General features: G+C 41.9%; 2 protein-coding genes and 1 long non-coding RNA gene across 4 annotated transcripts; 1 reads left to right on the top strand and 2 right to left on the bottom strand.

Moving 5' to 3' along the window:
* Positions 1 to 2381: 2381 nt before the first annotated feature.
* Positions 2382 to 4308, bottom strand: LOC119722467. The gene is made up of 2 exons (XR_005270448.1): positions 4029 to 4308; positions 2382 to 3369 (listed from the first exon to the last, which is right to left on the bottom strand). It is a non-coding gene; the product is annotated as an uncharacterized LOC119722467 (long non-coding RNA).
* Positions 4309 to 4447: 139 nt separating this feature from the next.
* LOC119722466 (E3 ubiquitin-protein ligase Topors-like) lies at positions 4448 to 9624 on the top strand. 2 transcript variants are annotated; one of them, XM_038192599.1, is made up of 3 exons: positions 4448 to 4604; positions 5454 to 5930; positions 6219 to 9624. In XM_038192599.1, exons 2-3 carry the CDS (start codon positions 5496 to 5498, stop codon positions 8175 to 8177), a joined length of 2394 nt encoding a protein of 797 aa, XP_038048527.1. In that variant the 5' UTR covers positions 4448 to 4604; positions 5454 to 5495; the 3' UTR covers positions 8178 to 9624. The 2 variants fall into 2 exon arrangements, with proteins under 2 accessions (XP_038048527.1, XP_038048528.1); XM_038192600.1 differs by having other exon boundaries at positions 4453 to 4613.
* Positions 9625 to 11985: 2361 nt separating this feature from the next.
* LOC119722465 (cysteine-rich protein 2-binding protein-like) lies at positions 11986 to 27824 on the bottom strand. Its single transcript, XM_038192597.1, has 16 exons — positions 27722 to 27824; positions 25477 to 25609; positions 25119 to 25338; positions 24738 to 24852; positions 23902 to 24030; positions 22888 to 23042; positions 22627 to 22772; positions 22356 to 22475; positions 21214 to 21334; positions 20276 to 20558; positions 19746 to 19866; positions 19152 to 19346; positions 18422 to 18537; positions 17605 to 17810; positions 15790 to 15971; positions 11986 to 12315 (listed from the first exon to the last, which is right to left on the bottom strand). Exons 2-16 carry the CDS (start codon positions 25525 to 25527, stop codon positions 12142 to 12144), a joined length of 2334 nt encoding a protein of 777 aa, XP_038048525.1. The 5' UTR covers positions 25528 to 25609; positions 27722 to 27824; the 3' UTR covers positions 11986 to 12141.
* Positions 27825 to 27851: the final 27 nt, after the last annotated feature.

Raw genomic sequence — 27851 nt, 5'->3', positions numbered from 1 at the left:
ATAGCTAAGGCGTATTGCGTATAGGACGTCGTACGCATTCGTACGGATTGAGTGCGAGTTTAATACGAGTATCGCACGAAGCAACACCAAGTGCATACAAAACAGTCTTTTCTGTTTGAAATGTGAACTTAAAGTGTAGAACAAATAATCTGAAGTGCTTGGTGAGTTCCCAAGGTTAAATTTAAGCCTGAATATTGTCGGTTCCCTGACCCTGGCTTGTACAAAAGAATATTGGAATTCCTTGTACGAAAAAAAGAGATTTATTTCTTTGTATTTGTTTAATTGACTAGCAGAGACGGTACCAGCTTGAACCAGGCACAAATACTGTCACACAGTAGCTAGATGACAAACACTATTGTGTAACTGTGTGATTTAACCCCGCTTTTCATATTGGCAGGTCAAAGTACAGGCCTACTCCCAGCAGGAAAATAAGTATCAAAATTGGGAAAGCCTAGCTAAGAGACATTTCAAACCATCCATGGATTTGTAACGATCAGCGCTTTCTTTTCACCATTTATACATGTCGGCGTCACGTGACAACAGGAAATTTGGGTGTAAATACATTTTGACAAGGGCCTGCGTTTCTTCAGATTTTTGTTTGTTTGTCTTACCCTGATAATTAACGAGTAACCCGAAACAATGGCCATAATTGTTTCCATCTCTCCAATAATTTACAACTTTCAAAATAGTTCGAATAGTTTCTACGGAACATACCCAATAAAAACCTGAAAAAGTATCCATCAACACATGATCGTAATACACACCGGACGAGCGTCTAGGTGACAAAAAGGAACGTGCAAGTTATGTAAGCGACATTGAACTTGACAAAGCACCCGACAGTGCCACGAAACTCATTGATTTATCGTAAATTTCCAGCCGTGGATACCACAAATATTTACGTCAATTTATGTGTCTGGTCTGGACATGGTAACAAAGAGAATTGTTGTTTTTGTCTGAACTATTCTTGTGCGGAGAGCGTTAAAAGAAACTGCTCATTCGTTTCCTCGGGCGGTATACAAATATTTTGATTTTGTTTCCAAGACAGTCAGTGTTCACTTTACCTCGGTTTATTTTGCCGTTCACGATACTATAGTCCTGAATAGTTCATTATAATTATGATCGATATTTCTCCCTATCTGGGATCACGCGTTTGAGCTTATATGGTAAAGAGTAATTACAACAAAACAAACTTTGTATGGGACAAACAAATGGCTTACGTCAAATAACAAGGTGAATTGGTTGACAAAATAACGATAAACAAATGGCAAGATTTCAATGGACTGACGTAAATCGTACGTCATCTTTTGTATGCGTTCAGCCAAACGTTACTAAAGCCGCTCATTAAAGACCGGATCTTTTGCGATATTTTTGGAGACTCATTGAAAACTCTCCTCCATTACATTTGGGATGCTTGACTGCTCAACAATGGCTACCATACGAATGACCCAAAATAATCATTATGTCATTGGTATTTCACACACCACTAGTCTATGAGATATTCAACGGTACACTAATGTCAAATCCCCGTACAATTTCCACAAATCGTAAAGAGGCCCAAGTATTGTTCACGTGTGGTTTGTTGGTATTGTCAAGGAATTTTTGATTAATGATAAACAAACAAGTATTGAATACGATCAGGGGCGTGGACAGACCAATTTGAAAGGGGGTGTGACAACATTTTACCGACAGGCCATAACGTGTGCTGGATGAAAGGTACCCCAGGTTTTTTCGGTCAGCCGACCGAATCAAATCAAGAAGTGGGGCGAAAGGGGGGAGGCACTATAAGCCATAAGTGGCACTTTTCGTCGCGGCATATTTGCCGTCAAAGACACAATTGTGCCAACAAAATGAGAAAAAGGGGGGGGGGGTCAGACCCCCACACCACACCCACTCAAGCGACGCCCGTGACCAACATACATCGCATCCGCGTACTCATGCGAACCCAGCTGAGCTCGTATTAAGCCAATTTTCTCCAGTAGAAATGCGTACGTTGTGTTAGGGACTGATGAAATATTATACTCGTGGCAACCGTGTTCTCGTCCTAACCGTGTTCGTTATAAGCGTGCTCGTGAATGTACATTATGTACTTATCGTCGTCATTCGTTTTTTACGTCCATCACATACATTGTACATGTATGCACATAGATGCATGAATTCAAATTCTGCCTTTAATATTTACACACTTATATACAATATAAGCCTTCCATGTACTACACAAAGAATACTGTATGTAGCATTGATATAATTTTACACTCCAACAGAAAAACTGTTCTTTGGAATGCAAATGCAGGCACACCACATATTTCTCAACTAGTGCATCTTAGAGAGATACATACATGATTAATTTACACAAAATGTAATGCTGGAATACCAATTCATAAATGTGTTCATTGCAAATTTCTTTTTTATTCTTCATGAAGCATCAGCTACAAAACACACATTTCCAAAGAAACACATTAATTGGATTTTTAAACATAAATAACACTCAAAAATCTTCAAGGGCCCAGTGGACAAAATGTACATGATTTCGTCATAGGTTCAAATCCCACCCTTGCAACCTTGGGAATTCTACGCAAGCTCTCCAACAGCACTGTTTATAGTGCTCATGAAACTACATATGTGACGGGCAAAACTCAATCTTGCACATACATGTACATGTTCTAATCATCTTGCACATACTAAATTTCATCAGCAACAGTCACTCAGATATTGACTGATTAATGATGAAGTGAGTCATTCTTTTGATGAACACTTCCCCGAAGAGCAAATCACAGATGGAACTGTTGGCTGAAATCATGGCTGTCATCAAGTGTCAAGCATTACTGTGAATCAGCAAACGAGGGCGCTGTTGAACCTAGCAAGGAAGGACAATTGCTGGTTTTGACGGACCGATGGGCTGAATTCATTGCTGTCTTCATGTGTCAAACACACACCTGAGGACTCAGTGCATGTACAACAGAGGGCGCTGTTGAGTCCAGCAAGGAGAGCCTGTGAAGGACACTTTGTTGGTTTTGATGAACCGATGGGTTGAATTCATTGCTGTCTTCATGTGTCAAACACACACCTGAGGACTCGGTGCATGTACAACAGAGGGCGCTGTTGATTCCAGCAAGGAGAGCTTGTGAAGGACACTTCGCTGGTTCCCACACACACTGTCCATTGTTTAAACAAGCAAAACACACCGGTATGGTGCCCAATGGTCCTTCAAAAGCCGGTACTCGGGCTCATTTTCACCATTGAGGGGGTACTAGTGCAAGGAGTCTTTGTTCAGGCAGGTGGTTGACCAAGCTCTGGGTACACCCGTAGGGCTGCGGTCCTTCCAGCGATGATGACATGGGCCCACACTGCCAAAACGACAATTGCAAGAACCTAGGTGAAGATGAAAATAAGGATTACAACAAAAAAATGATGTTTAAGATACACAAAAATAACGTTAGCCAATACAAATTTCCAAAACAAAAAAATATGCAAAATGGGATACAACCAACAAAAATAGATATAATTTAAGAACAGCAATCAACACTGAAGATGACATGATATATGGTCATGATACTTAATTATTTGATAAACCTGGGTAAACAAATGTAAAAATACATGTAAACGTATTTAACAAGTAATCGGTAATTGTCAAACAAACACTGATCTCCAAAAAAGTCCAATTCTACCAGGAATGTTATTCTACCAACAAGAAGGTATGCGTATGGAAAGAATGTTGCAACATGACACCATTTGCAGCAGTTGTGTACAAAGACTATGGAGAGTCAAAACAATTTTTGAAATGTTTCTCAGTCCCAGATTCATGTCTTGTCAATCAATGTCATCATTTTTGCAATGACTGACTTTCATTGATGATATATGAAGAAAAAAAGCAGTGTCCGAATGCAACATTCTTTTCAAAACGATTATTCTTAGTACATGTATAAAATATAATTCAGTTTACTTTTGGGCCTTCTTCCAAAAGTTCAATGGTTTGTGTATATAGTTATGACAAAATGAAAAAGATAATGCCTAATCTAAACAAAACTCACCAAAGAAACAATGATATCTTGACTCTGTTTACTGAAGTGAATCATGATTTATCCCGAACAGTCGTATTCTTGAATGCTCGTAGTACAACCAAACAGCCGAATGCAAAAGCTAGCTCCTAGTGTAGTCCTGCTGCTACATTATTTCAATAATATTTCATTCAGCAAACATTTCAATTCTGCCGCATCATCTTCGTGCATAAACAAACCTGTGTGACATCAAACACCGAGATCAGACTTACACATACACAGGCATTTCTGATTCGCTGCTGTGGGCATTGCTGGGAATTTCTCACCAATCAGAGAGAGTCTTAGAATTCACGAAGGATGTTCGTCTGTTTCACAATGGCCTGTTTGTCTGACACACGTAAATGATCGGCGGGCGGTACAGGCACCAGACCAGCCTTTTCAGTGAAAAAGTCGATTACACAATTAATGACGACTGCGGAAGCATTTTATTCAGAGTTTTCACGATGTAGTTACTTAATTATTACAACAGTGAAAGTGTCTTACTCGTGTAGGATCTTTTGACGACAAAGCTGCATCTTTTAACACGCCAGCTGTATAACTTTCCTCACCGTAACTTGCGTAAGTGTCGAGTTATACTCGTTACATTTACTGATTTAGACCCGTCGTATTTTGCCCGTCCTGAGTCGACTCGTCCCCGATCAACGTAAGCGGTATAGGCCGGTAGGGCTATCAAGTCCAAGCCAACTCGTTCCCAAGTCTATCCGTATTAAGTGAACTCAACAGTAGGCTCCTACCCGCCAGTCATGCCAAACTCGTACTCGTCCTACTCTTGTTTTTTTTGTTCAAAACAAGAAGTTATTAAAAAATGACTTAATCATTCATGTCATTAGCCTTAGGAATAGGAATAATTGAGAATACAAAACATGAAAAAGGAAATAAAATTGTTGATTCTGTGTATCACTGATCACTGTCACGTCTACAGACACTAGATGACTAACTGTGTTAGGGGTAGCCTAAGTTTAATTAAAGAAGTAAAGTAGTAGTATCTCGCTCGTTATGTTTGTCCAGGGTTTTTTTTACCAAAGGAAGAGGGTCGCACTTCCACCCCCCCCCCAAAAAAAAAACCAAACAAACAAACAATAAAAACCAAACAAACAAAAAACTATACAAAACAAAACAACACAAAACAAAAAATAAAACCCGAAATTTGAATTTTTCAAGATGGTGGATGGGTTTTCCATTTTCACTGACAATGTTCCAAATGAGCCATCATGGCCATCACAATAGCTACAACTTTCGTAAAAATGAATAAAAGAGGTAATTGTAGTTATATGTAAATTATGTAAAGGACCCCTTTATAAGACAAGGTCATGATAGTAATTAATAGCGGGCAGTTAGGCCATGTAAAACAAAATACCAGTTGAGTTAAGCAAAGAACCTCATTGATTATTTCTGCAGATCTGAGATGTTTAGCTGGAAATGCTGAGCCCAACACAATAAATGCAGTCCAAGATGGCAAGCCCGCCTGTTACCCCCGAGCATCTGTTGCCATCGAATGCAGATGCAGAAGGGGGCTCATCCTCACGGAGCAACTCCCCAGACGGTAACTGCCCCATCTGCCTGGGCAAAGTCAACAACAAGGCCTTCACCGACGCCTGCTTCCACACCTTCTGTTTCGTCTGTCTGTTGGAGTGGTCGAAAGTCAGACCCACCTGCCCGCTGTGCAAGACAACATTCAAGTCTATCATACACAACGTGGTGTCCAACGACGTCTACGATCAGTACCACCTCAAGCCGACAGACACTGGGTCGTTTGGGACAGATGGCCAAGGGAGACGGTTCCGTTATTCCACCACGCTGACGGAAGAACACAGGGTGCAGTTGACCTGGAGGCGAAATCGGGCGCTTGAGAGACGCTATCGGCGTGCCCACCAGGTAAAGATTTGACAAATAGTCAAGATCTGTTGATAAATTTCCCAAAAGTTAATTGGAACATTAGAAATGGTGATCCCATCCCAGGACTATATTTCAAATACATTTTTGCAATGATCAGAAACTACGTATTGTGTCAACCACGAACATTGTACACGTATACAAATTCTCCTGTTTAATATTTTCATTATGCTGCTAGACCAAGATAAGTGTGCATCTTTGGGCCAAGAAAATTACACAAGTAAGTGTTTTGCAAATTAAACGTACAATTTCCATTCTTTATACCAACAGGTCCACCTCGAAGCCGCTGCCGTTGAACGCCGGCGCATGATCTACCGAGCTGGCCTCTGGGTGAGACACATGGGCTCCAACCGCTTCACCCGCTTCCGGGACATTTCCCCGGAGTTCTTCAGCGAGAATCCTGCCACCACCCACCGACTGGTGCCCTGGCTGCGTCGGGAGCTCGGTATCCTGTTCACGGGCGAGGACCACGTGACGTTCATGACCCAGTACATCCTGTCGCTGATTCCCAACGTCCACATGCAGACGGAGGAGTTCCACGAACACCTGCGCCCATTCTTGTACGGCCAGACGGAGCATTTCATCCACGAGTTTGTCAGCTTTGCCCGTTCCCCCTACGACATGAACACCTATGATCAGATAGCGCAGTATGATTTAGCAGCCGTGCGCGAGTTACAGCCGCTGCCACAGCAGGAGCCCTCTCAGCCAATCCCCCCGTTCCAAAGCAGTACTGACTACAACGATGTCATCACCTTGTCTTCAGATGACGAGGTCATTGAAATTCCCACGTTGAGAAGCCTTCTGAGATCAGACAGTGCCTCCTCAAGCTCCTCCCAAGCTCATGGTGAGCAGGTAGAAGCTCTTGACCTATCCGGCACTCACAATCCAGAGCCGCCCCCCTCTCACCAGTTTGATCCTGACCAGGCCGGTCCATCAGGTATCTCCTCCAATCAACTTACCCAAGTCAAAACAGAGTGCAGGACTGATCAGGAGAACGTTATCAGTGACGACGACAGTGATGTTGAGATAGTAGGGGTCGTCAAACCCTACGAAGAAAGAACTCCAGAGTGCATCATGCTGTTGTCATCCAGCACGGAGGAAGATCAGGACAGGACAGATTCAAGACGAGAGAAAAAAGGCGGTAAACGACACAAGAAGAGAAAGCACACCACGGAAGATTCCCACCACAAGGAGAAGCAACAAAACTTGACTCAGCACTCCAGTAAGACTGGCGAGCACAGCCATGCCGGAAAATCCTACAGACATTCACACAAGAAGAAGCACAAAGATTCCAGACACCACAAGCACTCCAAGAGTGCCAAAAGAGAACACGAAGAGGCTCCACACCAGCCAAAAGAAGGGGCGCACACTTCACAAAAGCATCACAAAAGGCCACATTCGAGGTCTAGATCCAAATCTAGCTCCTCATCTCACCACACCTGGAGAAGCAGTAACAAAGACAGCAGTGTTACAATGGACGATTACTCAAGGGACGGCAACAAGACGGCATCATCTAGTTTGACCTATTCCGTCCAGTCCCACTCTAGGAGTAGCTCGAGGCAGAGAAGCGACCAGACCTACCTCATGGATACTCACAGAGACAATAAGAGACAAAGGACAGAAGAGGATGGTTCTGGCCATGATGCCCAGCAGAGCGGACAACCAGGAGGTAACTGGGAGGTCAAGACTAAACGTGCCACTGATTCTGACTCAAGTGAATGGGCCGAGTACAGCACGAGACAGCTCAGCCACGAGCATCATCATTACAAGACGACGCTTTCTAGAAAACATAAATCCAGTGACAGCAGAGATGGCAGTGAGGGATACAAGATCAGACGGCCATCCGAGGATGCGCATAGCTCCGGCCTCCACTTAACAATGGTTATCAGTCGCAGAAACACCGCAGACGATCGCGAAAAGTCCTCCAGCAGCAACGATTTTGTGTCGGTCAAGTCCAGCCGCAGCCGGCACAAGAAACACAAAAAGCACAAACGACACAAATTTGACAGTGAACGTAAAAGGCACCCAAGCAAGGGGAAACCTGCCAACTTTGTGCCTTTCACACATTATGACATTTCGTACAGAAACGACGACGAAGCCAATGATGGAGATGAAAGTTCTGGCTCTACGGAAGAGGAATATTTTAAAAAACGATCAAAAGTCAAATTTTCTTTGGAGTATGTTCAAAGGAGCATCAAGTCCCACTGTTTCATTTTTGAGGAGTCTTAAATGTCTTCCAAAGTTGTTTTATTCTAGACCTCTTGATTGGTTATTCTACTTAACTTGTGGAAAACAAATCTCTTCAATGAGAGGTTGGCCATGAGTGCGAAGCCAATGAATTCACGAAAAAACAATAATTCAATGAAATTTATTTTAAACCAAATTAAGATAGATTTAACAGTTCGCGCCGGGATTATTTTGACATTGACCCGACCCAGGCTCGGGATTGTTTTCACGAACCTCGATGGAAGCACACCTGAAGCTTTCGGCCTTGCTCGCTGCGAGAGGGTGGCAGACAGATATTTCCGGCCTCGCGCGTTGTGTATTTATACTTCATCCGTTCTGAATACTGCAAAACCTTTGCGTGTACATTTGTACATGTATACAAGTCATCCGACTTGAACTGGTTAAATGGCATAGTATTTCAAGAACTCACATTCATATCTCAAACGGCATTGACTGATTGAAATCAATTTGCTTACTTAAATAGACCATTTTTTATCAAGGGCGAGTTATTGGCATCAGATATTTGTACATGTATGGCTGGTTTTATCATAAATATGGTCCAACCCTGGCACACTTGCGTGCATGTCTGGCCTTCAACTTCAAGTTGTACACAGTACGTATGCACATGTACAATGTATATGTAGCTTTGATGAACTGTAGCCTATTTAAGGGTGCGCATTAACGGGTAGTACTGGAACCAGGTACCAGATTGAAAAAAAAACGGGTACCTGTTAAAAAAAAAAAAAACCCAAAATTCAAATCCCCAAAGTTGCTCTACAGATTATTCATAAAGTTTTGCACGATAATACTACCACATCGGCGCATCAGTGCAACAATTCATGTGTGTGCAGTGAGCTTTGTAGCTTTATGGTGAATTAACTGCATCTTTCATGAACGTCATAAACATGACATCTGTTTTGTTTTATAGCCTGGTTTCATTTTTGAAACTTCCTTACAAATGACATTCAAAACCTTTCTTTTTTTCATTGTTTGTGAAGTACCAAGTTCTTTGTAAAGTTGATAACAGGCACCCGATTCGTAAAACAAAATCAGAGGAATATAAAAAAATACCCTATGGCTAACATAGGTCTCCAATAATTTAGGCAATTGCTTGCATTTATGAATTTGCATTTTGTATGTATATGTTGCTTGTCATGCTTGTACAGTAAGAAATTGTGTAAAGGATGATTTAGATTTGTTTTTGTCTTTTTGGTTTTCAAAAAAATATATTGCTTTTTATCATTTTTTTAAATATTTGAAATCGCAAACACTACGAAAAAATGGTCGGAAGTGACCATTTGTGGTTTAACTACAAATCCAAGCTTAGATATTCAAATATGTTTTACCCAATGCTGTAAATGCCCATTTCTTAAAAAAGTGGTTTTATTTGTTCAAAGTTCTCAGAACTGGCAGCAACCAGCAATAATTAAAGACGGGAAGTGAGGCCTAATGTGATTTGCCTGCCTAGCATTTTGTGAACAGTTAACAAAAAAAGAGTTGGCATGGCTTGAATGTCAAATGAGAGAATCAGGGAAGTTTAGAGGTTTAGTTCCTCTCTTCGCCAGTGGCGCAGCCAGAATTTTTTTCAGTGGGTGGGGGGCCGGGAGAGGGGGGGGGGGGGAGACCTCTTGACGTTAGAGGGCACTCTTTTTCATTATTTTATTCAGTTTTCATAAATCCCTAGGATAAAGGGTATTAGAATCAAGTTTGGTTACACTAATAATAAAAATAACTGGTTCTTATATAGCGTTTTTAACTAAGATTAGGCTTTACATTATTACCCTTGATCATTGGGCCAATTAGATATTCCAAATACCATCTCAGCTCCCTGGGGAGTATACAGCTCGATGCTGCCTGCTAGGCGCAATGAAGCTAGAATCAATCACAAAAACCATTGCTGCCCTCGCAGATACCCATTTACTCCTGGGTGGAGAGGAGCAATGAGTGACAAAGTGCCTTGCCCAAGGGCACACGCACCATAGCCACAGGCTGGACTCGAACCCACAACCTGCAGAATTACCTGCAGACCATGAATTCAATGCCCCAGACCATGAGGCCTCGGCATACTGGAACATGACCCCCAGTTCCAACCCCCCCCCCCCCCCCCCCCCCCCCCGGTAATGCTACAGCCCTCCCCACCCAACCCCCAATAAAAAAAAGAAAACATATCATTAATGAAATGAACCAAGACATATGGTAGAACTCCATAATTTAGTCATAATTGATTCTGATGCACAGGACGTTTTTACGGACGTACTTTGACATGATTGTCAGAAGAAACGATTGGACTTGCACAATGGCTCTTAAGATTCTCATGGTGATTTTTTGTCATATTTTTTGTCATATATCAGATAAACCACAGTGATGTGTAATTAAAAAAACCATATTCTCTCTGTGATACTTGCAAAATTACTTTTGCATTACATTTTGACATTTCCACCATTCTTTTTTTGTCCAGATACTCGAATTCCTACCCATAATCAAAAGTCAAGACTTCAGAAAACACTATCGTTTTCAAGATTTAATTTGCTTCTTTCTTTAGTTCAACATATATGGTGGACCCGCAAAAGGACTAATTACAAATTGTGAGTGTGGCTCACGATTTCATTTTATTAGAATTTCGAGGGACATATTTTACACATCAATTTTATTTTTAAATTCACTTCCACTTCCCCTGCTATGGTACTTTTAACAAAGGCTAGTCACCAGCAGTCATATCATATGTGAAGCCAGCACTGTGTCTAGTCAAACTGGGTCAACAGACAAAGCAGGCAAGTTGTGGATACAGCTGTTTTATCACTCACCCATATCAAGTTACTTAAACAGTCCCAGCCAGTCAATCCTGCTTTATGTGGGCTGGGAATTCTTAAGACTTAACTGTTGAAAACAGTCGCTTGATTGATTTTGACTGCAAGGACAACTTGGCACAGAATGCATGTTTGCATTAAAACAATCAACCCCATCCCCCCCCCCCCAAAAAAAAAGAGGTGGTGGTCCTTTAGACAGTACCGGTACTTCTTGCAGACCTGAAACAAGTCTAAAATTAAACACATTCTGGCACAAAGCCAAGACAGTCCGCCAAATATCACCCAGCATGCCCAGCTTCATCACTGAAGTCCAGGATAGTACAATCGCCTCTTTCTCAAAACAAAAATGCCAGTGTGTCTTCCTGGTACAGTACCCATACATCTCACACACCTGTTAAAATCCAAAATGAATTTATCTGGCATAGGGCCAGGATGCGGCGGGCCTATCACCAGCACACCAATCTTCATCACTGAAGCTCCAGAATCTAAGACCCCACCTGCTCCCATAACCCAAGACATTTTTGCAAGGAACCTAAGCTTCCTTGATCCTCCATAATCCTCCACTACTCAGGAATCCAACGTCACATTGTTTGCACTCTAACCTTTCAATGGGCTTTTATTTTCACATGAATTAACGTAAATCTCAATCCCGCAAAATTCCCCCAAACTCGTAGTGGAGTTTAATAATAATACTGTAGCGCACACGTATCTACCAACAATTAGGTACTCAAGGCGCTGGACATTATGTCTATTATTAAAGAAAGGTAAATAAAGTTTCTGAGAAATATGAGACCCGTTATATGTAGCACCTTATAATGGTTTACAAGGTGCTGCCACTGCCAGAAACACAGGGGCAAACCACTTCTCTTTAATAGCGATAAGTGTTACTGGGTTCTTTTACGTGCATTGCACAACACACGGGACCTACTGCTACGTCCCATCCGAAGGACGAAGCAATGATGGTAAAGTGCCTTGCTCAAGAGCACAAGCACCGTGTTCCCACGGTGAACCCATGCACCATGGCACACGAGTCAAACACTGTAATCATTAGACCACAGCACCCAACAAAAAATAAAGATCTGCAAGGGTCAGGGTAAAAGCTGTTCTTAGAAAACAAATGGGAGTCATCATCATCATCATCATCATCATCATCATCATCATCACCGCCTCAATCTTAGAAGGAATGCGTGCCTGCACTCCCTACTGTCCTGCGGATAGTACTTCTCGTAGAAGTCCAGAATGAACTCTTCGGGCTTGAAGCCAAACTTCTGGTAGAGCAGCATGGCCGAGTTGGTGGCCGAGACGTGTAGAGTGACGTCTTTCCCCATGCAGGTCTGAAAAAATTAAAAACCAAACCAACAAAACAAATAAATGCAAAAGGAGTTGGACTGGCGCTGTGGTATTCACCTCGACTTCCACCTCTGTGACCCAGGTTCGAATCCCGCCTGGGATGACTTGTGGATGGGTTTTAATAATAATAATAATAATCGGCATTTAAGCACACTCTTATTAGTAAACTAAATCACAGTGCTTACAGTATTATCATTACCCCTGATCATCGGGCCAATTAAACATTCCAAATACCATCTCAGCTCCCTGGGGAGCATACAGCTCGATGCTGCCTGTTAGGCGCAAGCACGCTTATTCAATCACAATAACCATCTCTGCCCTCACGGGTACCCATTTACTCCTGGGTGGGGAGAAGCAATGAGTGACAAAGTGCCTTGCCCAAGGGCACACGCACCATGACCCTGGCTGGACTCGAACCCACAACCCGCAGCTTTACCCACAGACCACGAATCCAGTGCCCTTAACCACGAGGCCACAGCACTCCAGTCTCTACCTGATTCTGTGGGTTGTACATCGCGGTGTCTTTGGGCTTCGGACCTACAATGCTTGTGCCCTTTTTAAGAAATGCCTGGTTTTATTGTCAGACAGCCTAGAAGTCTGTTTTGATTTGATTTTGCTAGGCTCAGTTTCCTTGGCATGATTTAACTTCTCCCTTGGATGTTTTATAAGATCCGGAAGAGCAAAGAAATACCTTTAAATTGCTCTAACCGTGCTCTTCAGTATACTTTTTTTTTTCAAACAAACTTCAATTTGTTATGTATTATTTAAACGTTACAGGTTTTTTTCCTCACTTTAGTAGGTTTTAATGTGGGTTTGTTTTTATGCACACTGCACTACAAGAAATATGCCTGACTTACTGTTTGACTACAAATAATTAAAAATTTGTTTAACTAAACGGGACAGAATTTTTGGTTCTATATCTCATTTAAAAAGTGACAAACATTTGTATTGCTACAAAAATAGCAATGTAAAAACAAAATATATTAGTCAGGGGCAAAACTAAAAAAATAAGAGCACAACGAGAGCAATTTTAAGTCGTAACAAATAAAGCATGAAGAAATTCCAAAATTACGCACATGAAGCTGACTTTGACCGGGGGAAAAAAGCAAACCACTCTTCTGAACTTTCAAAAAGAGGTGGTTTTTCTAAATATCGACAATACACTGTGAAAATAAACATGAATCCAAATGGAAGTTCTGCCTGTTGGTTACCAACAAGCATAAGTTCAGACAACATTGTCTCGACGTGACCGACTGTTATCTCAAATTTCAGTCTCGACATTTTTGGCACAACTCCTAGACAGATACCCAGACAAATTCCAAGCATATCTAACATGATTCTTGTTCTGATACTTAAATAAAATGTTTCTCTGGAAACATGCCAAAAAAAGAGAAAGTCAGCTTTGTACTGTCATGTTTTAACTTGAACACAAAGCACAGCTGAAGCATGCTGGCCAATCGCGATGGAATTGGGCCAACATCATTAAAACTTGGCAATATATTTTTAGAGACGTCAGCTGGGCCTTTGTTTTAGGTGTTACGAAACCTAGAATGTGGTATCAGAGTTTTTTCCCCAACCTGAAAACTATCTTTCACTTGATAAGAGGATGTCAAATTTCAGCCTGAAGTCTGTTTTAATGAGGTTTTTTTTTACTAGTAACTTTGTCGGAGTTCAATGACTTTTTGCAAACCACACAAATAAACTGTGAGTAATGACTGTCTGTACTTTTGTTTTTTGAACACATTTCATGTGGAATATGGGGGTTATGTAAACTTGTGTATGTAGTCCTGTTTGTTTATTTTGTAAATGGTCTGTGCATGCACTTAGATGGCGCTTTGAGAGCACTCAGAAAGAGCTCTATTTGCTGGACACACTGCATGGGAGCTCTGCAGCCAATTTTCATACGAATATGCGTAAGCCTTCAGAGTCTTTGCGTTCACACCTTTTCTGACTCTCTCTTTGTAACCACTAGAGGGGGTACATGATGTGCGCAGGGCTCATACTGAGAAAGCAATTTGAATGGGGTCCCAACTATGGTCGTGTCTTCCTTTAAGTTTGCAGGGCTTGGTAGTGGGCAAGGATTCCCAAATAAGACCCGTAAAAGAGGCGGACAAACAGAAAGGGCCCATTTTGACACATAGTCTTACACACGCAGTCGTGTTCACACCGTCGATCCTAGACGTCCTATTGTCCCTCTTTTGTTTGTACTTAAACTTTTTTGGAAGACTCCCATAGGTTTTGTACACGACCCCAATCACGGACGTATGCTGGGAATCATGGACGATATTGTTCTCTTTTGTTCTCTGGTATTTTTCGTCCACGGTTTGAATAGATGAACACACTTACATATGCTTTTGGGGAAGACTGAAATCTCAAACTCTATAGCGTTCCCCTTATGGGGTAGATTGATTTTTTGAAAGATTTCCTTATGGGGTCTATTGTTCTATTGTGCTTTCTACCCCATAAGGAACCCTAGCTGGGCATGTACTGGTTTGCACGTGTATAGCGCAAAGTAGGCATGACAAATTTTATTCTAAAAGTGTACAAAGCCACATTGTTTTTGCGTGAGCATCAGGCGTCATCGGTGATGCGTTCGAATGTCTCTCCCAGTGGTCTCCCCCAACTCTCCCTTTCTTACCATTGAGGGGGTATTTCAGCCCATAAAAGTGCCCATGCAGAGCCCATGAAGTGGTGGAAAACTTGTTTGCAAGGTGGGAAGGGGTATTTGGTTGGGGGATGGTGTGGGGTGGTGGCTGGGATGAGGGTGGTGGTGGGGTAGGTGTAAGTCATTCACAAATTTTACATCACCAACCTGTATGAGATGGTACACCATGAACGTCCCTTTGCTGACCCCCTCCACTCAGGGGGGATGGTATGGGTGCTGGGTGGGGTGAGGGTAGGGGCGGGAATAGGTTCAATTCAAGCACACATCACCAACCTGTATGAGATGGTACACCATAAACGTCCCTATGCCGACCCCCTCTACTCAGGGGGGATGGTGTGGGGTGCTGGGTGGGTAAGGGTAGGGGCGGGCATAGGTTCAATTCAAGCACACATCACCAACCTGTATGAGATGGTACACCATGAAGGTCCCTATGCCGACCCCCCTCCACTCAGGGGGGATGGTATGGGGTGCTGGGTGGGTAAGGGTAGGGGCGGGAATAGGTTCAATTCATGCACACATCACCAACCTGTATGAGACGGTACACCATGAACGTCCCTATGCCGACCCCCCCCCCCACTCAGGGGGGATGGTATGGGGTGCTGGGTGGGGTGAGGGTAGGGCGGGAATAGGTTCAATTCATGCACTCATCACCAACCTGTATGAGATGGTACACCATGAACGTCCCTATGCCGACCCCCCCCCCCCCCACTCAGGGGGGATGGTATGGGGTGCTGGGTGGGGTGAGGGTGGTGGTGGGGTAGGTCTAAGTCATTCACACATTTACATCACCAACCTGTATGAGATGGTACACCATGAACGTCCCTATGCCGACCCCCCTCCACTCGGGGTGCACGAAGAGGAAGGAGATGTAGGCCTCGTTAAACTTGACGTCTGGTACCATGAATCCAAAGCCAATGACTACCTTGCGATACAGGACCACCACGCTGAAGTCTGGGTACTGCAGACACTCGGACACTGTCAGAGAAACATTTGAAATAGACATGTTCATGAGATGCGCCACGCTGCAAAGCTTTTCTTGGTATCTGAAAGCTGTTATCAGCAACAGTTGGACGTCTCTGAAAGTATGGGGGGAGGGCGTGAGGGGCGTAATTAGTGGACACTTGGTGGTGCTGCTCACTGGAGAAACTATAGACACAATCAGGGTTTTGAAAACTGTGGTTTCTCAAATTGTGGAAGTGGGGGTGGGGGGGGGATTCATGGTCTTTCACCCACCCTTATCAAGGGGTACTTGAAACAAATTAAAATTACTGGACTAAATAAAACATTGATGTGCTGCGATCAACACAACTTCAGCTGCACAGTTGGTTACTACAGCGCGTCCCAAAATACCCGCAGCTTTTTTTTGCAAGGCGCTAGCATCAGCGTGAGAACACGTACAGCCATTATTTTTTATACCATTTTAAAGCTTCAAATTTTTACTTTATCCCTGGCTAGTATTGGTTTGATATTTAAAAGAGGTTTAAAATTATTCGTGTTCAAATAAAGGCATGTCAAAAAAGAAACTCAGCCGATTTCAAGGAAAATCGATGATGCGGTACATCAGATGCAAACTGGAGTCAACAAGCTATTGAAATAAATTTTTAAAAAGTTGATTTATATTACAAACACATTGAACTTGTAACGAAGAACACTATTGTGAGTTGATTAGTCTACGTGGATCAAAAAGAAAAGGAAACACAGAAAGTAAAAGGCAACGAGATCATCACATCATGAACATGATGAACCATTTCCACATTAGAACAAAATGCTAATGATTGATTTTCCTTAAAATCAGTTGAGTTTGTTTTTGACGTGCCTTAATTTGAAAACCCTTTTAAAAATCAAACCAATACTTATCAGGGATAAAGTTAAGATTCCAAGCTTTAAAATGATATAAAAATAATGGTGGTACAGTGGAACGTCGCTATACCGAACACCGCAATACCGAACAATCGGCTGTACCGAACATCGTCCTTGGCTCCCCATTTTTGTGTACAAAACCAACCGAAGATTGTTGTTGAAAACCGTCAACAGAAGAGCAACAAGTGGCTATTATTTCCCCAAGGCATAGAAGGGGAAAGCCACCCACTGATATAGGTAGTAAGCTCAAAACTGTGTTATTACATAATTCAGTAGTCGGCACGTGTTCGAAGTCGTCTTTCAGTAACTACCAGGGCGTGCAGGGTGAAGTTCTGAAGGGCGCCATTTATTGAAAAATGAGTACCGGAGCACCGGCAGCTTAAAATCGCTATACCGAACGATCGCTATTATGAACATTTTCTGTGGATCTTGCGATGTTCGTTATAGCGGTGTTCCACTGTACATGTTTCTGCGGCGACGCTAGAGCCTCACAAAAAAATGTTGCGGGTATTTTGGGACGCGCTGTAAAACTTGCGTTCACACATCTCTGGACCAGTGTTGTAGTCGAGTCCATGACAAGTCCTCCATTCTCAAGTAAAGTCACAAGCTATTCAAATGAGCTGTCCAAAGGCAGTCCTTTGAAACTGTTCAGTAACTGTTGCTTGTGGCCAGACTTGTGATTGGGCTTATGATTTACTTTTAAACTGTACTGGTGATGGACTTGACTCCCACACTGCTGGAGACTTACGGTCTATTCCGGGCCAGAAAAACTCTCTGCACAGATTGTTGACTGATGGGATATGTTGGGGTCGGAGGTAGCAGTAGTCGATGGGGGCCAGGGGCTGGGGGATGAAGGCAGGGTCCTGCTGCTTGCGATGCTGTATAATCTCCTCCATCAATCTCAGTTTGGCGGGACGCGACTCGTAGTCACGTCTAATGAAAGGCTTCAGCACTCTGCAGGGTAACCATGGTACAGTACAAGTTTTAATATTATTGAGTTTTGCCCATCTCAGATTTCATATTCTGATATATTCTTTTAAATTAACACTGTGCTATCCTAGAACTTTGAAAATTTGAAAATTTCACTTGTTCATGTGGATGGGACTCGAACCCACGACCTCCTGCTTACTACTCTTAACCACTCGACCACCGACGTTGTTTATTTCAGCTAAAGGTAAATTTAGTTCCGTTTGAAATTCTTATAATGGTGCTTCAAATACATCATCCGTTGTAAACTGTTTACAGTATTTGCAGCGCCAATTATATAAAGATTAAAATATATTTCATAAAAAAATTGCAGAAGGTTCTTTAATCCTAAATGTCAAGATGCCATTTCAACTTTTCAACAATTTCCAAATGTTGAGTGCCTTTTGCAAAAAAATCACACTTTCGTATTGACGCAAATCTTGTGAACTAACACTTAAACTTTGGATTTAAAAACCCCTTTTTATCTTTGAGATCATATAAATTTGATGATTTCTAAATTTGCTTTTGTGGGATCCGGTATTGAGATTTTAGAATTGAAAAACCCAGAGAAGTTGTTGATGTAAAGACGGATGCACTACCTGGACGTGTATGGAGATATGATACTCTGCATCATGGCCGCTTCGTCACAACCGACTAGTCGAGCTCTGAAGGAGGTGTGGTGGCGCTGTTGAGCTCTCACGGCTGTATTAGGCATCTGCATACGAGTCCAAAGAAAGACGAATGAAGAAAGTCATATTTCACAATAGTTGACGGCTGTAATGTGGCAAACAATGTTTTACACACCAAAGGAATATATGACATTAGTCCCTGTAACGCCCAAACCACCCTGCCTGTTACTCCCTGTACTGCCCCAAACCACCCTGCCTGTTACTCCCTGTACTACCCCAAATCAGTCACGCACTCTATGGTTTTTGTCAGGCAGATTGGTGCAAAATATGATAGAATTGCTCATTTGATGATAAAAGCATGAACGTTAACACACAGTTAAAACATGCCCTACAGAAACTTTTTAGCTACAGGGCCATCGCAGATTGGAAAAAATATAGGTAGAATAACAAGCGATTTGCAAACTTTCAAAATGGCTGCCTTTGCTTGTTATTCTGCCTATATTTTTTTCAAAGAACAAATCTGCGATGGCCCTTAGCCAAATATCTTTCTCATGAGATACAGTGACTTTGTGCTAAATTCCATGCTTTTATCATCAAATTAACAATTCCATCACCAATCTGTCATACTATTAATAAATTCATGGAACAGTTACAATGTTCTAATAACTTTAGTTGCGTGTTTGAGTATTTCTTAAACTACCTGGAAGCGATCCAGAATGCGGTAATCGCCGCTGTCGCGGCTGGACGATACTTTGGACGGGCTGAGGTGTCGCAGCGGACTCTGGGTGAGTAAGAGGTCCGAGACTGAGGTTGGCCGGATGTCGGTCGCCTTCTGCAGTATCTGCTGCATGGTGGCGTCAAGGTCAAACAGCGGTAAGCCCCGATCTCGCTTCTCCTGAAAGAGGCAAAAAATGAACAAGAAATAGCCGGTGCCTGATACATCGGCTTTAGGATAGGTTGTTGGGCTTTGTCAAAATTGGTTTGTTTTGTGGCCAAGGCTTTTAAAGTTAGAGTGACTATCCATAGCCGTGGACAACAACTCTCGTTTGGGGCTTTTTAGGCTTGGGCAGCTCTGCTCTAGAAGATTTAGAGAGTTAGTTCCAAACTCAGCATAGGAATTGCGGCTCCACATTTGTGGCGAATAAACCAATCCATTAATTAAAGCTAATGATATTTGGGCCAGTCGCAATTTCACCAGCTGTGTTTGAATTGAGCAAACTCGCCACCTACGATTTGCAAAGGGTTCTCTTCTCCGCTGTACGCAGAAAGGGAGATTCACAGATTTCGAACTTACCTGTCGGACCAGTAGTTTTCGCCTGAGCCGTCTCGCGGCCGGGTTCTTCTCGACAGCTTGAGGGCAGGCTTCAATCACGCGCAGTAACTGTTGCTCCTCGTAGACACTCATCGGCAGGTATCTAAATATTTTGGAAATGTCACTACTATTGTGATCTGATTTGGTAAAATGTTCAGACACTGGATGCTGTTGCATTGCTAATTAGCCAGTGTACTTTTACGGGCATTTGTGATGCCATATTTCTTGGGTTTCTTATTGGCATTTTTATGTGACTGGTGAAATGGCATCAACAATTTTGCGTGTTAAAATACAGATGTCGCATTCTGCAGGCGCACGTAAGTTTAGCTAATTACACTACCGGGAATAAAATTTATCGTCATGACAGGTAGCCACCAATGAAATTTAAGGGAACCTTTCTTCATGAATATGTTTCTTAAGACAGTTTCCTCCTCCAACGTTTAGTGAGGAGTGCCCCACCCTTCATCCGTTTAGCGACAAGATTGTACATAAGATCCCATCTCCTGACTTACTTCGGGCCTTCTTCCTGCTTCTCATCCGCTTTGACCTCCATGACCTTTGACCTCCGGGTCATGGCCTTGGAGACAGTCTCCGCCCGGGTGTCGCCGATGGTTGCTTTCCCCCCGCCCTTGTCTCCTCCATCACCTTCCTTGATGTCAAGACCCAAGGAGGAGCTGTTACTGCTGCTGGCCTGGCTGCTCAAGACCGGGGTGGGGATGCGGAAGAGAGGGATGCCCTTGGATGGGGGGATGAAGTCGTCCTCGTCTCCCGCCATCAGGGCCGAGGGGATGGTCTCTGTATGGGTGAGAAGAAAGTAGGGTGAGCAGGGGCGAAAGATGCTGTGAGGGGTGAAGATGGGTAATGTAGTTTGGCAAGATGACACACCTGTTTGACATAGACGCTCCACAGTTGCATACTATAATCGAACCGGCTCTTTTCAGAACCTCACAAAGTCACAAAAGAGATTTGTTTACATGGTGCTACTGCAAACTTTACATCTAACAATCCACCATGCAAACCTGCAAGTCTTAGGCTGAGTAAAAAATAAACTAGTTTCTTGTCCCCACCCACTTCCTTTTTTTTTTTTTTAATTCATACATTTGCAATATATTTTGCATGTATCTCGTCAATATACTGTCTTTTATTTGTTTCCAACATGTGTTTTACTTATGTAGAAAGGGTAGTGGCTCCTTAGGACACAAATTTGTCTCAGCAAAATAGTCAAGAAAATTGAAGAATCCATCCGCCATCTTGGGGAAAAAAAGCACAAAAAACAGCGCCGCCTCCTTCATTTTCTCAACTGAACAGGCAGGATGAGAAACTACTTATTTTACTTACCTGGCCTTACTGGAGTATTGTTGTATTCCAAACAGAAAAACAATGCATTACACAGCGAGTTGAAAGGGTTCACAAGGACTGTTGATTCTGATGCTCCAAAACGAGTTCTTACCTGCTGGAGTAAGATCACTTTCGTTGAGGAGATTGGAGAGAAGGAAGTCTGAGCTGTTGTCGCCTCCAAGCAAGCTCAGGACAGAGGGTGAATCGGGAACAGAAGGGGGCAGCCCAAAGCTCTACAATCACAGGGGTAAAAAAAGGAAGAAGGGTGAAATTGTACGGGAGATCTGTGATGTTTTATAGTACCAGTCAAAGTGAACTCTTGGAATAAAAATGCAAACCACTTACAAAATCCAAAATATAATATCCTGAATGAAATTGGCTTCTTTTCTCTTTATTTAGTGTTTTTACTTGGTTGCTCTTTTCCCATTTTTAAATTATTCCTTTGCACTTCAATCTCATCAGGCTCCCTGTGATTTGAGGAGCACACAGTTTCATTGCCAGAAATAAATGGAAAAGTTAATTTAATACCTAGTTGGAGTGAACATACTTGTTACCTGTTCTGTCAAAATCAGACTTTTCTGGGCATAAAGTCAAAAATGAGATTTGTGCATATTGTTAACATATGTTCTTTTTCCTTTTAATAGGTGGTTTAATTTTTGAAACCGGTCATTCCTGGGCAGAGTTATGCTATTTTTAAGTTCATTGTGTCGAAAAGTAGAAAACGGAGAAAATGGCCACGAACGTCACAATAACAGTAATTTCTTTAACTTTATCATCAAAAATACTATATTTAGAGTTCAACTTAGGGTTTCAAACTCTTATGGTATATTTAAGACATGTTCAGGATAACAAATATGCAAACAATTGAAAATCGAAAAAAAATCACCCCCCACAGCGTTTTTTGGCCCTATCTCAATTTCAACCTCTGCCCAGAAGCGTCTGCTTTTCACAGAACAGGTCACACTTGATTGAACGAAAAGAGGTTTCATGCACACACAAATATTTTTGTTTTTAAATTCCTGAACATAAAAATCAAGGATGCCTAAAAAAAGAAACATTTTGATGGAAGATGGTGAAAAATGTGAGAGGAAATGCCTATTAAGTAAAACCCTGAACACAGTAGGGAACACAATCTGCACGATAGGCCTGAACAGGATTCAAACCCTGTTCATTGAGGAGGAAGGTTAAAGAACACTGACTGAATCATTTCATGAAAACAAATCGACAAGATGCTAACGTAACTGACACACATACCTCGCTACCAAAGCTGTCCATACTACTATCATCAATGTCCACCTCCCTCTGTAGTTTTACTTTCTTGTTGAGCTCCTCACTGGCAATGGCCTGCTTGGCCCTGCGGATATCCTTGGCCTCCTGCCATTACATTGCCAGAGGGCAAAAAACAAGGATTACTTACAAGGACTGTAAGACATCATTCAAAAACTCGACCAAAAAAGGAAGAATTGAAATAGCTTTAAGTTTTTAATTTAATTATTTTAAGAGTCATGCTTTAAAACACTCATACCTGGGTTCTGGATCGTTTTTCTTTTAGTTCGATGGCCGATTCGACAGATGTTCCCCTCTTCCTGTTCCTCAACCCCTCCACCTTAATGGTTGGTTCAAAGGGGACCTTGGCTTTTCTACCAGCTACATACTGCTTCCCAGTACCAGCTGGAAGAGTCCAATAACAAAACGGGGGATTTACATGTAAGTGATCAAACTTACGCAAAGTTAAATATTAAGAAATGGAATTATAGTCAAAAGAAGATGTTTAAGATTTGCTTACGAGGAATTTCTGGTTTGAGCTCGGGCGGTTTCATCTCGATCAGGGACCACCAGCCCGCCTCGCCGAACTCGGACGCTCCTGACTTGAAGAGAGACTTGTTGCTGACAGAGAGGACACCGGCGACGGTACCGTGCCAAGTCTGGGTCTTGGCTTTGCTGGAAATGGAAGAAATATAATAATAAAATCGGGCTTGTATTTGGCAATTGTTGACACACTAGGGCTTTCCCGAATATACTGAATATTCGAATATTCGACCATCAAATCAAATATTCGAATAGCTTTTCGCCATCATCTGCATCAATCCGTCATTGCATGCATGCATGTGTAAACTTGATTGGCAAGTTTGAATATTCAAATATTTGGTAAAGTGCTGTTTTAAATAATCGAATACTAAATTATTCGAAAATTGACATGGCACACCCCACATATCCCTAATGCACTGAACCACAGGCTGCGCCTGTGTGACACAATGATTTGCACAATGATTGAGACAAATGATGTCAAATTTGTTTGAACTTGACACATAAATGTTTCAGACACAATAGAAAACAAACAAAACTTTGCATGTGTGACTCCGAGCTCAAGTTTCAAACTATTGCTCTGTTATCCGGAAACACTTTTGGAAATGTCAAATTAATTGGCTTTACTGCAAAGGGGCGAATCCAGCCTCACGGACGATGAGCCGATTTTTTTTTGTATTTGAGGAGCTCAGTGGATAAGCCTGAAAATGTATCTTTCAAATCTCATACATCCATCATCTAGTAGTGGTCAAGGAGATTACAGACTAGGAGTTTGGGATCATTTCTCTGAATCATTAATTAGACATCTTGATTAATTCGCTCTGTCGTGGACATCACATTTTTGTAAATGTAATGTCCGTGACGCTGAAATTGTCCAAAAGTATTCAAAATTAGCTGATATGATGAGCACAACTAAAAATTCAAAGTCCAAAAACTCCACAAAATGTAAAGTTTAGACATTGTGACATCGTATGGTGTATATGCAAGGTCTTACCTGTTGCCAAAGATTAGGGTCCAGTGCTGCGATATGAATTCACAGATGTCCTCCTTCCAGCGGAAGAACCCTTTGCGACCGCTCTTCTTAAGACTCAGGTTATACAGCGACAGAATCACCACCTGTTGCCTGTGAAGGAACAGGAATCAAGCAATGAAGATTTGCACAGTTGTAACAAGGTTTGAAAAGATAATGCTCTTCAACATCCAGCATTTAATTAATCAAACCTCTCTGGCTGACAAAATCAAGTGACTGCAATGGATTTTTTCTTAGGAACATATTTTGTGCAACTTTCTACTTCTCTTAAATGTATGAAAACTATTTCACATCCCTTTTTGGTTAATTTTATTGAAAAATGCACTTCTTTAGACATTTAAAATTGTCCATGCTTTTCTAGACAATTAAGGGCGCTGTTGCTGTGATGTCATTTCAGGAAGACACTGTTCAGTTTAGGGGTTTCTGTTTAAATTGTGAACCCAAAACTTTGCTCATTGGAAACATTTGTGAGAAAAATTTGCTCACTGGTTACTGCCATGTACTGACACAACAACGCATCAATAAAGAACATTTACGACAGAAAAATATCCAAAATTCTCAATCACTTTTGGTGCGGAAATAGCTGTAACATGGAGATTCTGCCTGAAATGAAATCACATATTTCCTCATGAATATGGAAATTTGCATTAGCATAAAACAAAAAAGGCACCAAAATACCTTTGAAAATGGCAAAATGAATATTGAAAATAAGGTTCACAAAGGTGCATTGTAAAGGATTGCATTAAAACAAGTACGTTGCATGGGCCCTTTAAGAGTTTAAAATCATTTGGTCCGTTTACCATGTCAGCTTCATCCTGGTGACTACCTCTTCGTGGGTGTGGCTACATCCTTCACATCTCAAGGAGAAGTAGGTGTCGCCATCCAGCGTGCTGGGGTTACCAGTCTTCAGACAACCTGCAGAGATCGGAAAATTGAGCTTGCTACACACCAACAGTTAAACAGCATTAACATGTATTTAAAAACAAAAAACCACTTAAAGCCCGGTTCACACTTCACGCGAAAGCGAAAGCGAAGCGAAATTCGTGACGTCAACAATACATTTGAAGCGCGTCCACCATTGTTGACGACATGAATTTCGCTTCGCACTTGCTTTCGCGTGAAGTATGAACCGGGCTTGAGGGTGGGTAAAAAAGATGGTAGATTTTCTCTTCAACTCTCACCCATATGAAACTTCCTCTTGCACATATCGCACTGCAGCATGAGTCCGTCCCTGGGTTTGTTACAGTAACACTGTGGGTCTGTATCCTGGGGTGTGGTAGGCTCCGTGGGAGGTTCCACGACAGTGACGGGAGAGGTACGCTCTGGGGTCATGACCTCAACCTTGACCTCATCACTCGACTTGGTATCCATGGAAACGACATCGATCTCCTCCCCATCTCCCTGTTACATTATCAACCACTTTTATCAATCATGTTACAATGTTTAAAAAGACTTATTTACGGCTAAATGATAGTCAGCCACACAACAAAAACTGAATATATACACGTTTTGAAAACTTCAGTAAAACAAAATACTCACCGGATCAACAGCCTCTTCAGCAGACAGGGAGGCTTCTTTGGTGAGTGACATCGTTAAGTTGTTGAAGCAACGTCAGAAAAAAGGTTCCTCAACTTGATGAGAGCAGAATAGTCAGTGCAATCGGCCACAAGTCCTGAAGAGAGCCACAGATAGAGTTATATGATAACTACATGTTTAACCTTACATCTTAGGCTCTCTGGCTTTGAGGTTGACCAATGAGTGTGGCTGAATACTGGACTATCTCCGTACATTGTGGCTTAATACTGGACTATCTCCGTATATTGTGGCTGATACTGGACTATCTCCGTATATTCAGCCACATTGCTAAATATACCATGTGTGTGGACATCCTCATTGCTAAGGGAGCAGAAAATCAAATAAAGATCAAAATTATTTATCACTTTATAATCACCCCAAGTATTCTATAACTGCTTAATAGCAAAAAAACGTTGAATTCATTACTTTCAGTTTCAGATATAGCCGTACCAAAATTTGACGCAAGCTCAGTGAGGGCGCCATTATCACAACCCATGACGGCATGCAGCATGACGTTTTTGTGAACAATGCAATGGCAGCCCAAATTTGTCTGAATTCAACCCCAAATTACAAGATAACTAGACCTCTGATGGTACCGGTAATGAATTCAACAGGTTGTTTTTTTTTGCTATCACTAGAATACTTGGGGTGATTATGAAGTGATAAAATAATTTCGATCTTTTTTTGATTTTCTGCTCCCTTAGCAATGAGGGTGTCCATGCGCACACAGGGTATATTATACAAATATTGAATGCTTCGAGTGGTGTAGTAAAACTAGCCTCCCGAGGTGATCCATGGACCATTTTATTTTCCCGAGGCGAAGCCGAGGGAAAATAGAATGGTCCATGGATCACCGAGGGAGGCTAGTTTTACTTCACCACGAGATAAAGCATTCAATATTTGTTTTATAACACTTCACCCACAGATTCTGCTTGATTTTGATATTTTACATTATTTAAATCTGAACACAGTTGAAATAAACTTCAATTTCAATACAAAATTGGTGGAAAATGTATTTCTCTCTTAAAAAGTACCCCTTCACGAAATGTTTGAACCCAAGTCTGCGGCGCACTCTCTTTGGAATAATACGCGCTACGCACAACGCGCACACCAGCATGCATTTGCATTACCGCGCCGTGGAAATAGTACGTTGGTTGCTAATTGTATAGTACTTTGGTTGCTATGCGCATAGTACTTTTGGCCGTGCACAGAAAGATAGCAAAATTAGAAAGTAACATGTGACTCGCTCTCGGCCAATCAAGACACAGAATCTGTGGGTGAGGTGTTATAAAATTATATAATGTACATGTCATGTAGCAATGTGGCTGAATATACGAAGGTAGTCCAAATGTGGCTGAAAATAAACGGAGGTAGTCCAGTATTTTCAGCAACATACTTTGAAGTTGCCGAACACTGAATCAATTTTGAACCGACATTGACATATGAGTTTGCAGTTAGCCAGAGGGTAGATAAACAATAAACCATATTTTTTTAGCCTTTTAGCATGTGGTCGTACTTAAAGGGAAAATACAACATTTGCAAATATCAAATTCAAAAAACAAAATGTTCAAATTATCATGAAATATCTTACTGGATTGCTTGGGGATGACAGTCCAAAGCATCCTGTAAACTCGTGGCCCCTGGTGTGCTGACATTTACAAGAAAACTTGTATTTTTCCACACTGGTCGGCCGACCAGCATTGGAGAAAACTGACTTTTTTTCAAAAAGGGCTGCTGATTTTTCATTTAACTAGTTATTCCGCATTTTCTTGCAATTGATTACACACCTGTGAAGGGGTACAAGCCTGCTAGACTGATTCTCTGACCTAACAATTTCCCAAAGTCTATAAATTGCTCCGTTGCATCTTGCTTGGGGTCAGGGAACCAGACTACAAAAATATGGTTGGTTTTCTTGGATTTTCCAGCATCTCCGAGCCCAAAACGTGAAGCAACTCAGTTTAACAACATTTGCTATTACATACTAACCCTCCAAATCCATTTATTTCTGAAAAATGCAGCAAAAGCAAATGTTGTACATTCCCTTTAATGTGCACAAACAATGACAAATTGCAATATCACAACTGGTCAATACAAAAATGACCGTGATGCGCTAGTGTAGTAATACTCGATTCTTTTGACCTGCTGAAATTAAACAAATGAACTTCACTACGGATAAATATAAACATTTAAACGAATACAGGCATACTACCTCAATGACTCAAGCTATATATTCCAGGTTATGTTTTCACAAACCATGCACAAACGACGGTGTGATGCAGACAGCACGCCGCAAAAAAATGAACTCTCGATATGTCGACTGCAAAAGCAACAGCGCCACC

This window comes from Patiria miniata, unplaced genomic scaffold, assembly GCF_015706575.1.
Source record: "Patiria miniata isolate m_02_andy unplaced genomic scaffold, ASM1570657v1 HiC_scaffold_15, whole genome shotgun sequence".
In the NCBI taxonomy this organism is placed as follows: Eukaryota; Metazoa; Echinodermata; class Asteroidea; order Valvatida; family Asterinidae; genus Patiria; species Patiria miniata.
This window is presented reverse-complemented; position numbering and strand designations above follow the sequence as displayed.

Coding starts and splice junctions, on each gene's coding strand:
- LOC119722466 (XM_038192599.1), top strand. CDS start 5,496: ATGCAGTCCAAGATGGCAAGCCCGCCTGTTACCCCCGAGCATCTGTTG. Junction 5,931..6,218: donor GCTATCGGCGTGCCCACCAG/GTAAAGATTTGA, acceptor TTATACCAACAG/GTCCACCTCGAAGCCGCTGC.
- LOC119722465 (XM_038192597.1), bottom strand. CDS start 25,527: ATGTCACTCACCAAAGAAGCCTCCCTGTCTGCTGAAGAGGCTGTTGAT. Junction 24,853..25,118: donor CAAGAGGAAGTTTCATATGG/GTGAGAGTTGAA, acceptor CGATCTCTGCAG/GTTGTCTGAAGACTGGTAAC. Junction 23,043..23,901: donor ACCCTAATCTTTGGCAACAG/GTAAGACCTTGC, acceptor TTCCATTTCCAG/CAAAGCCAAGACCCAGACTT.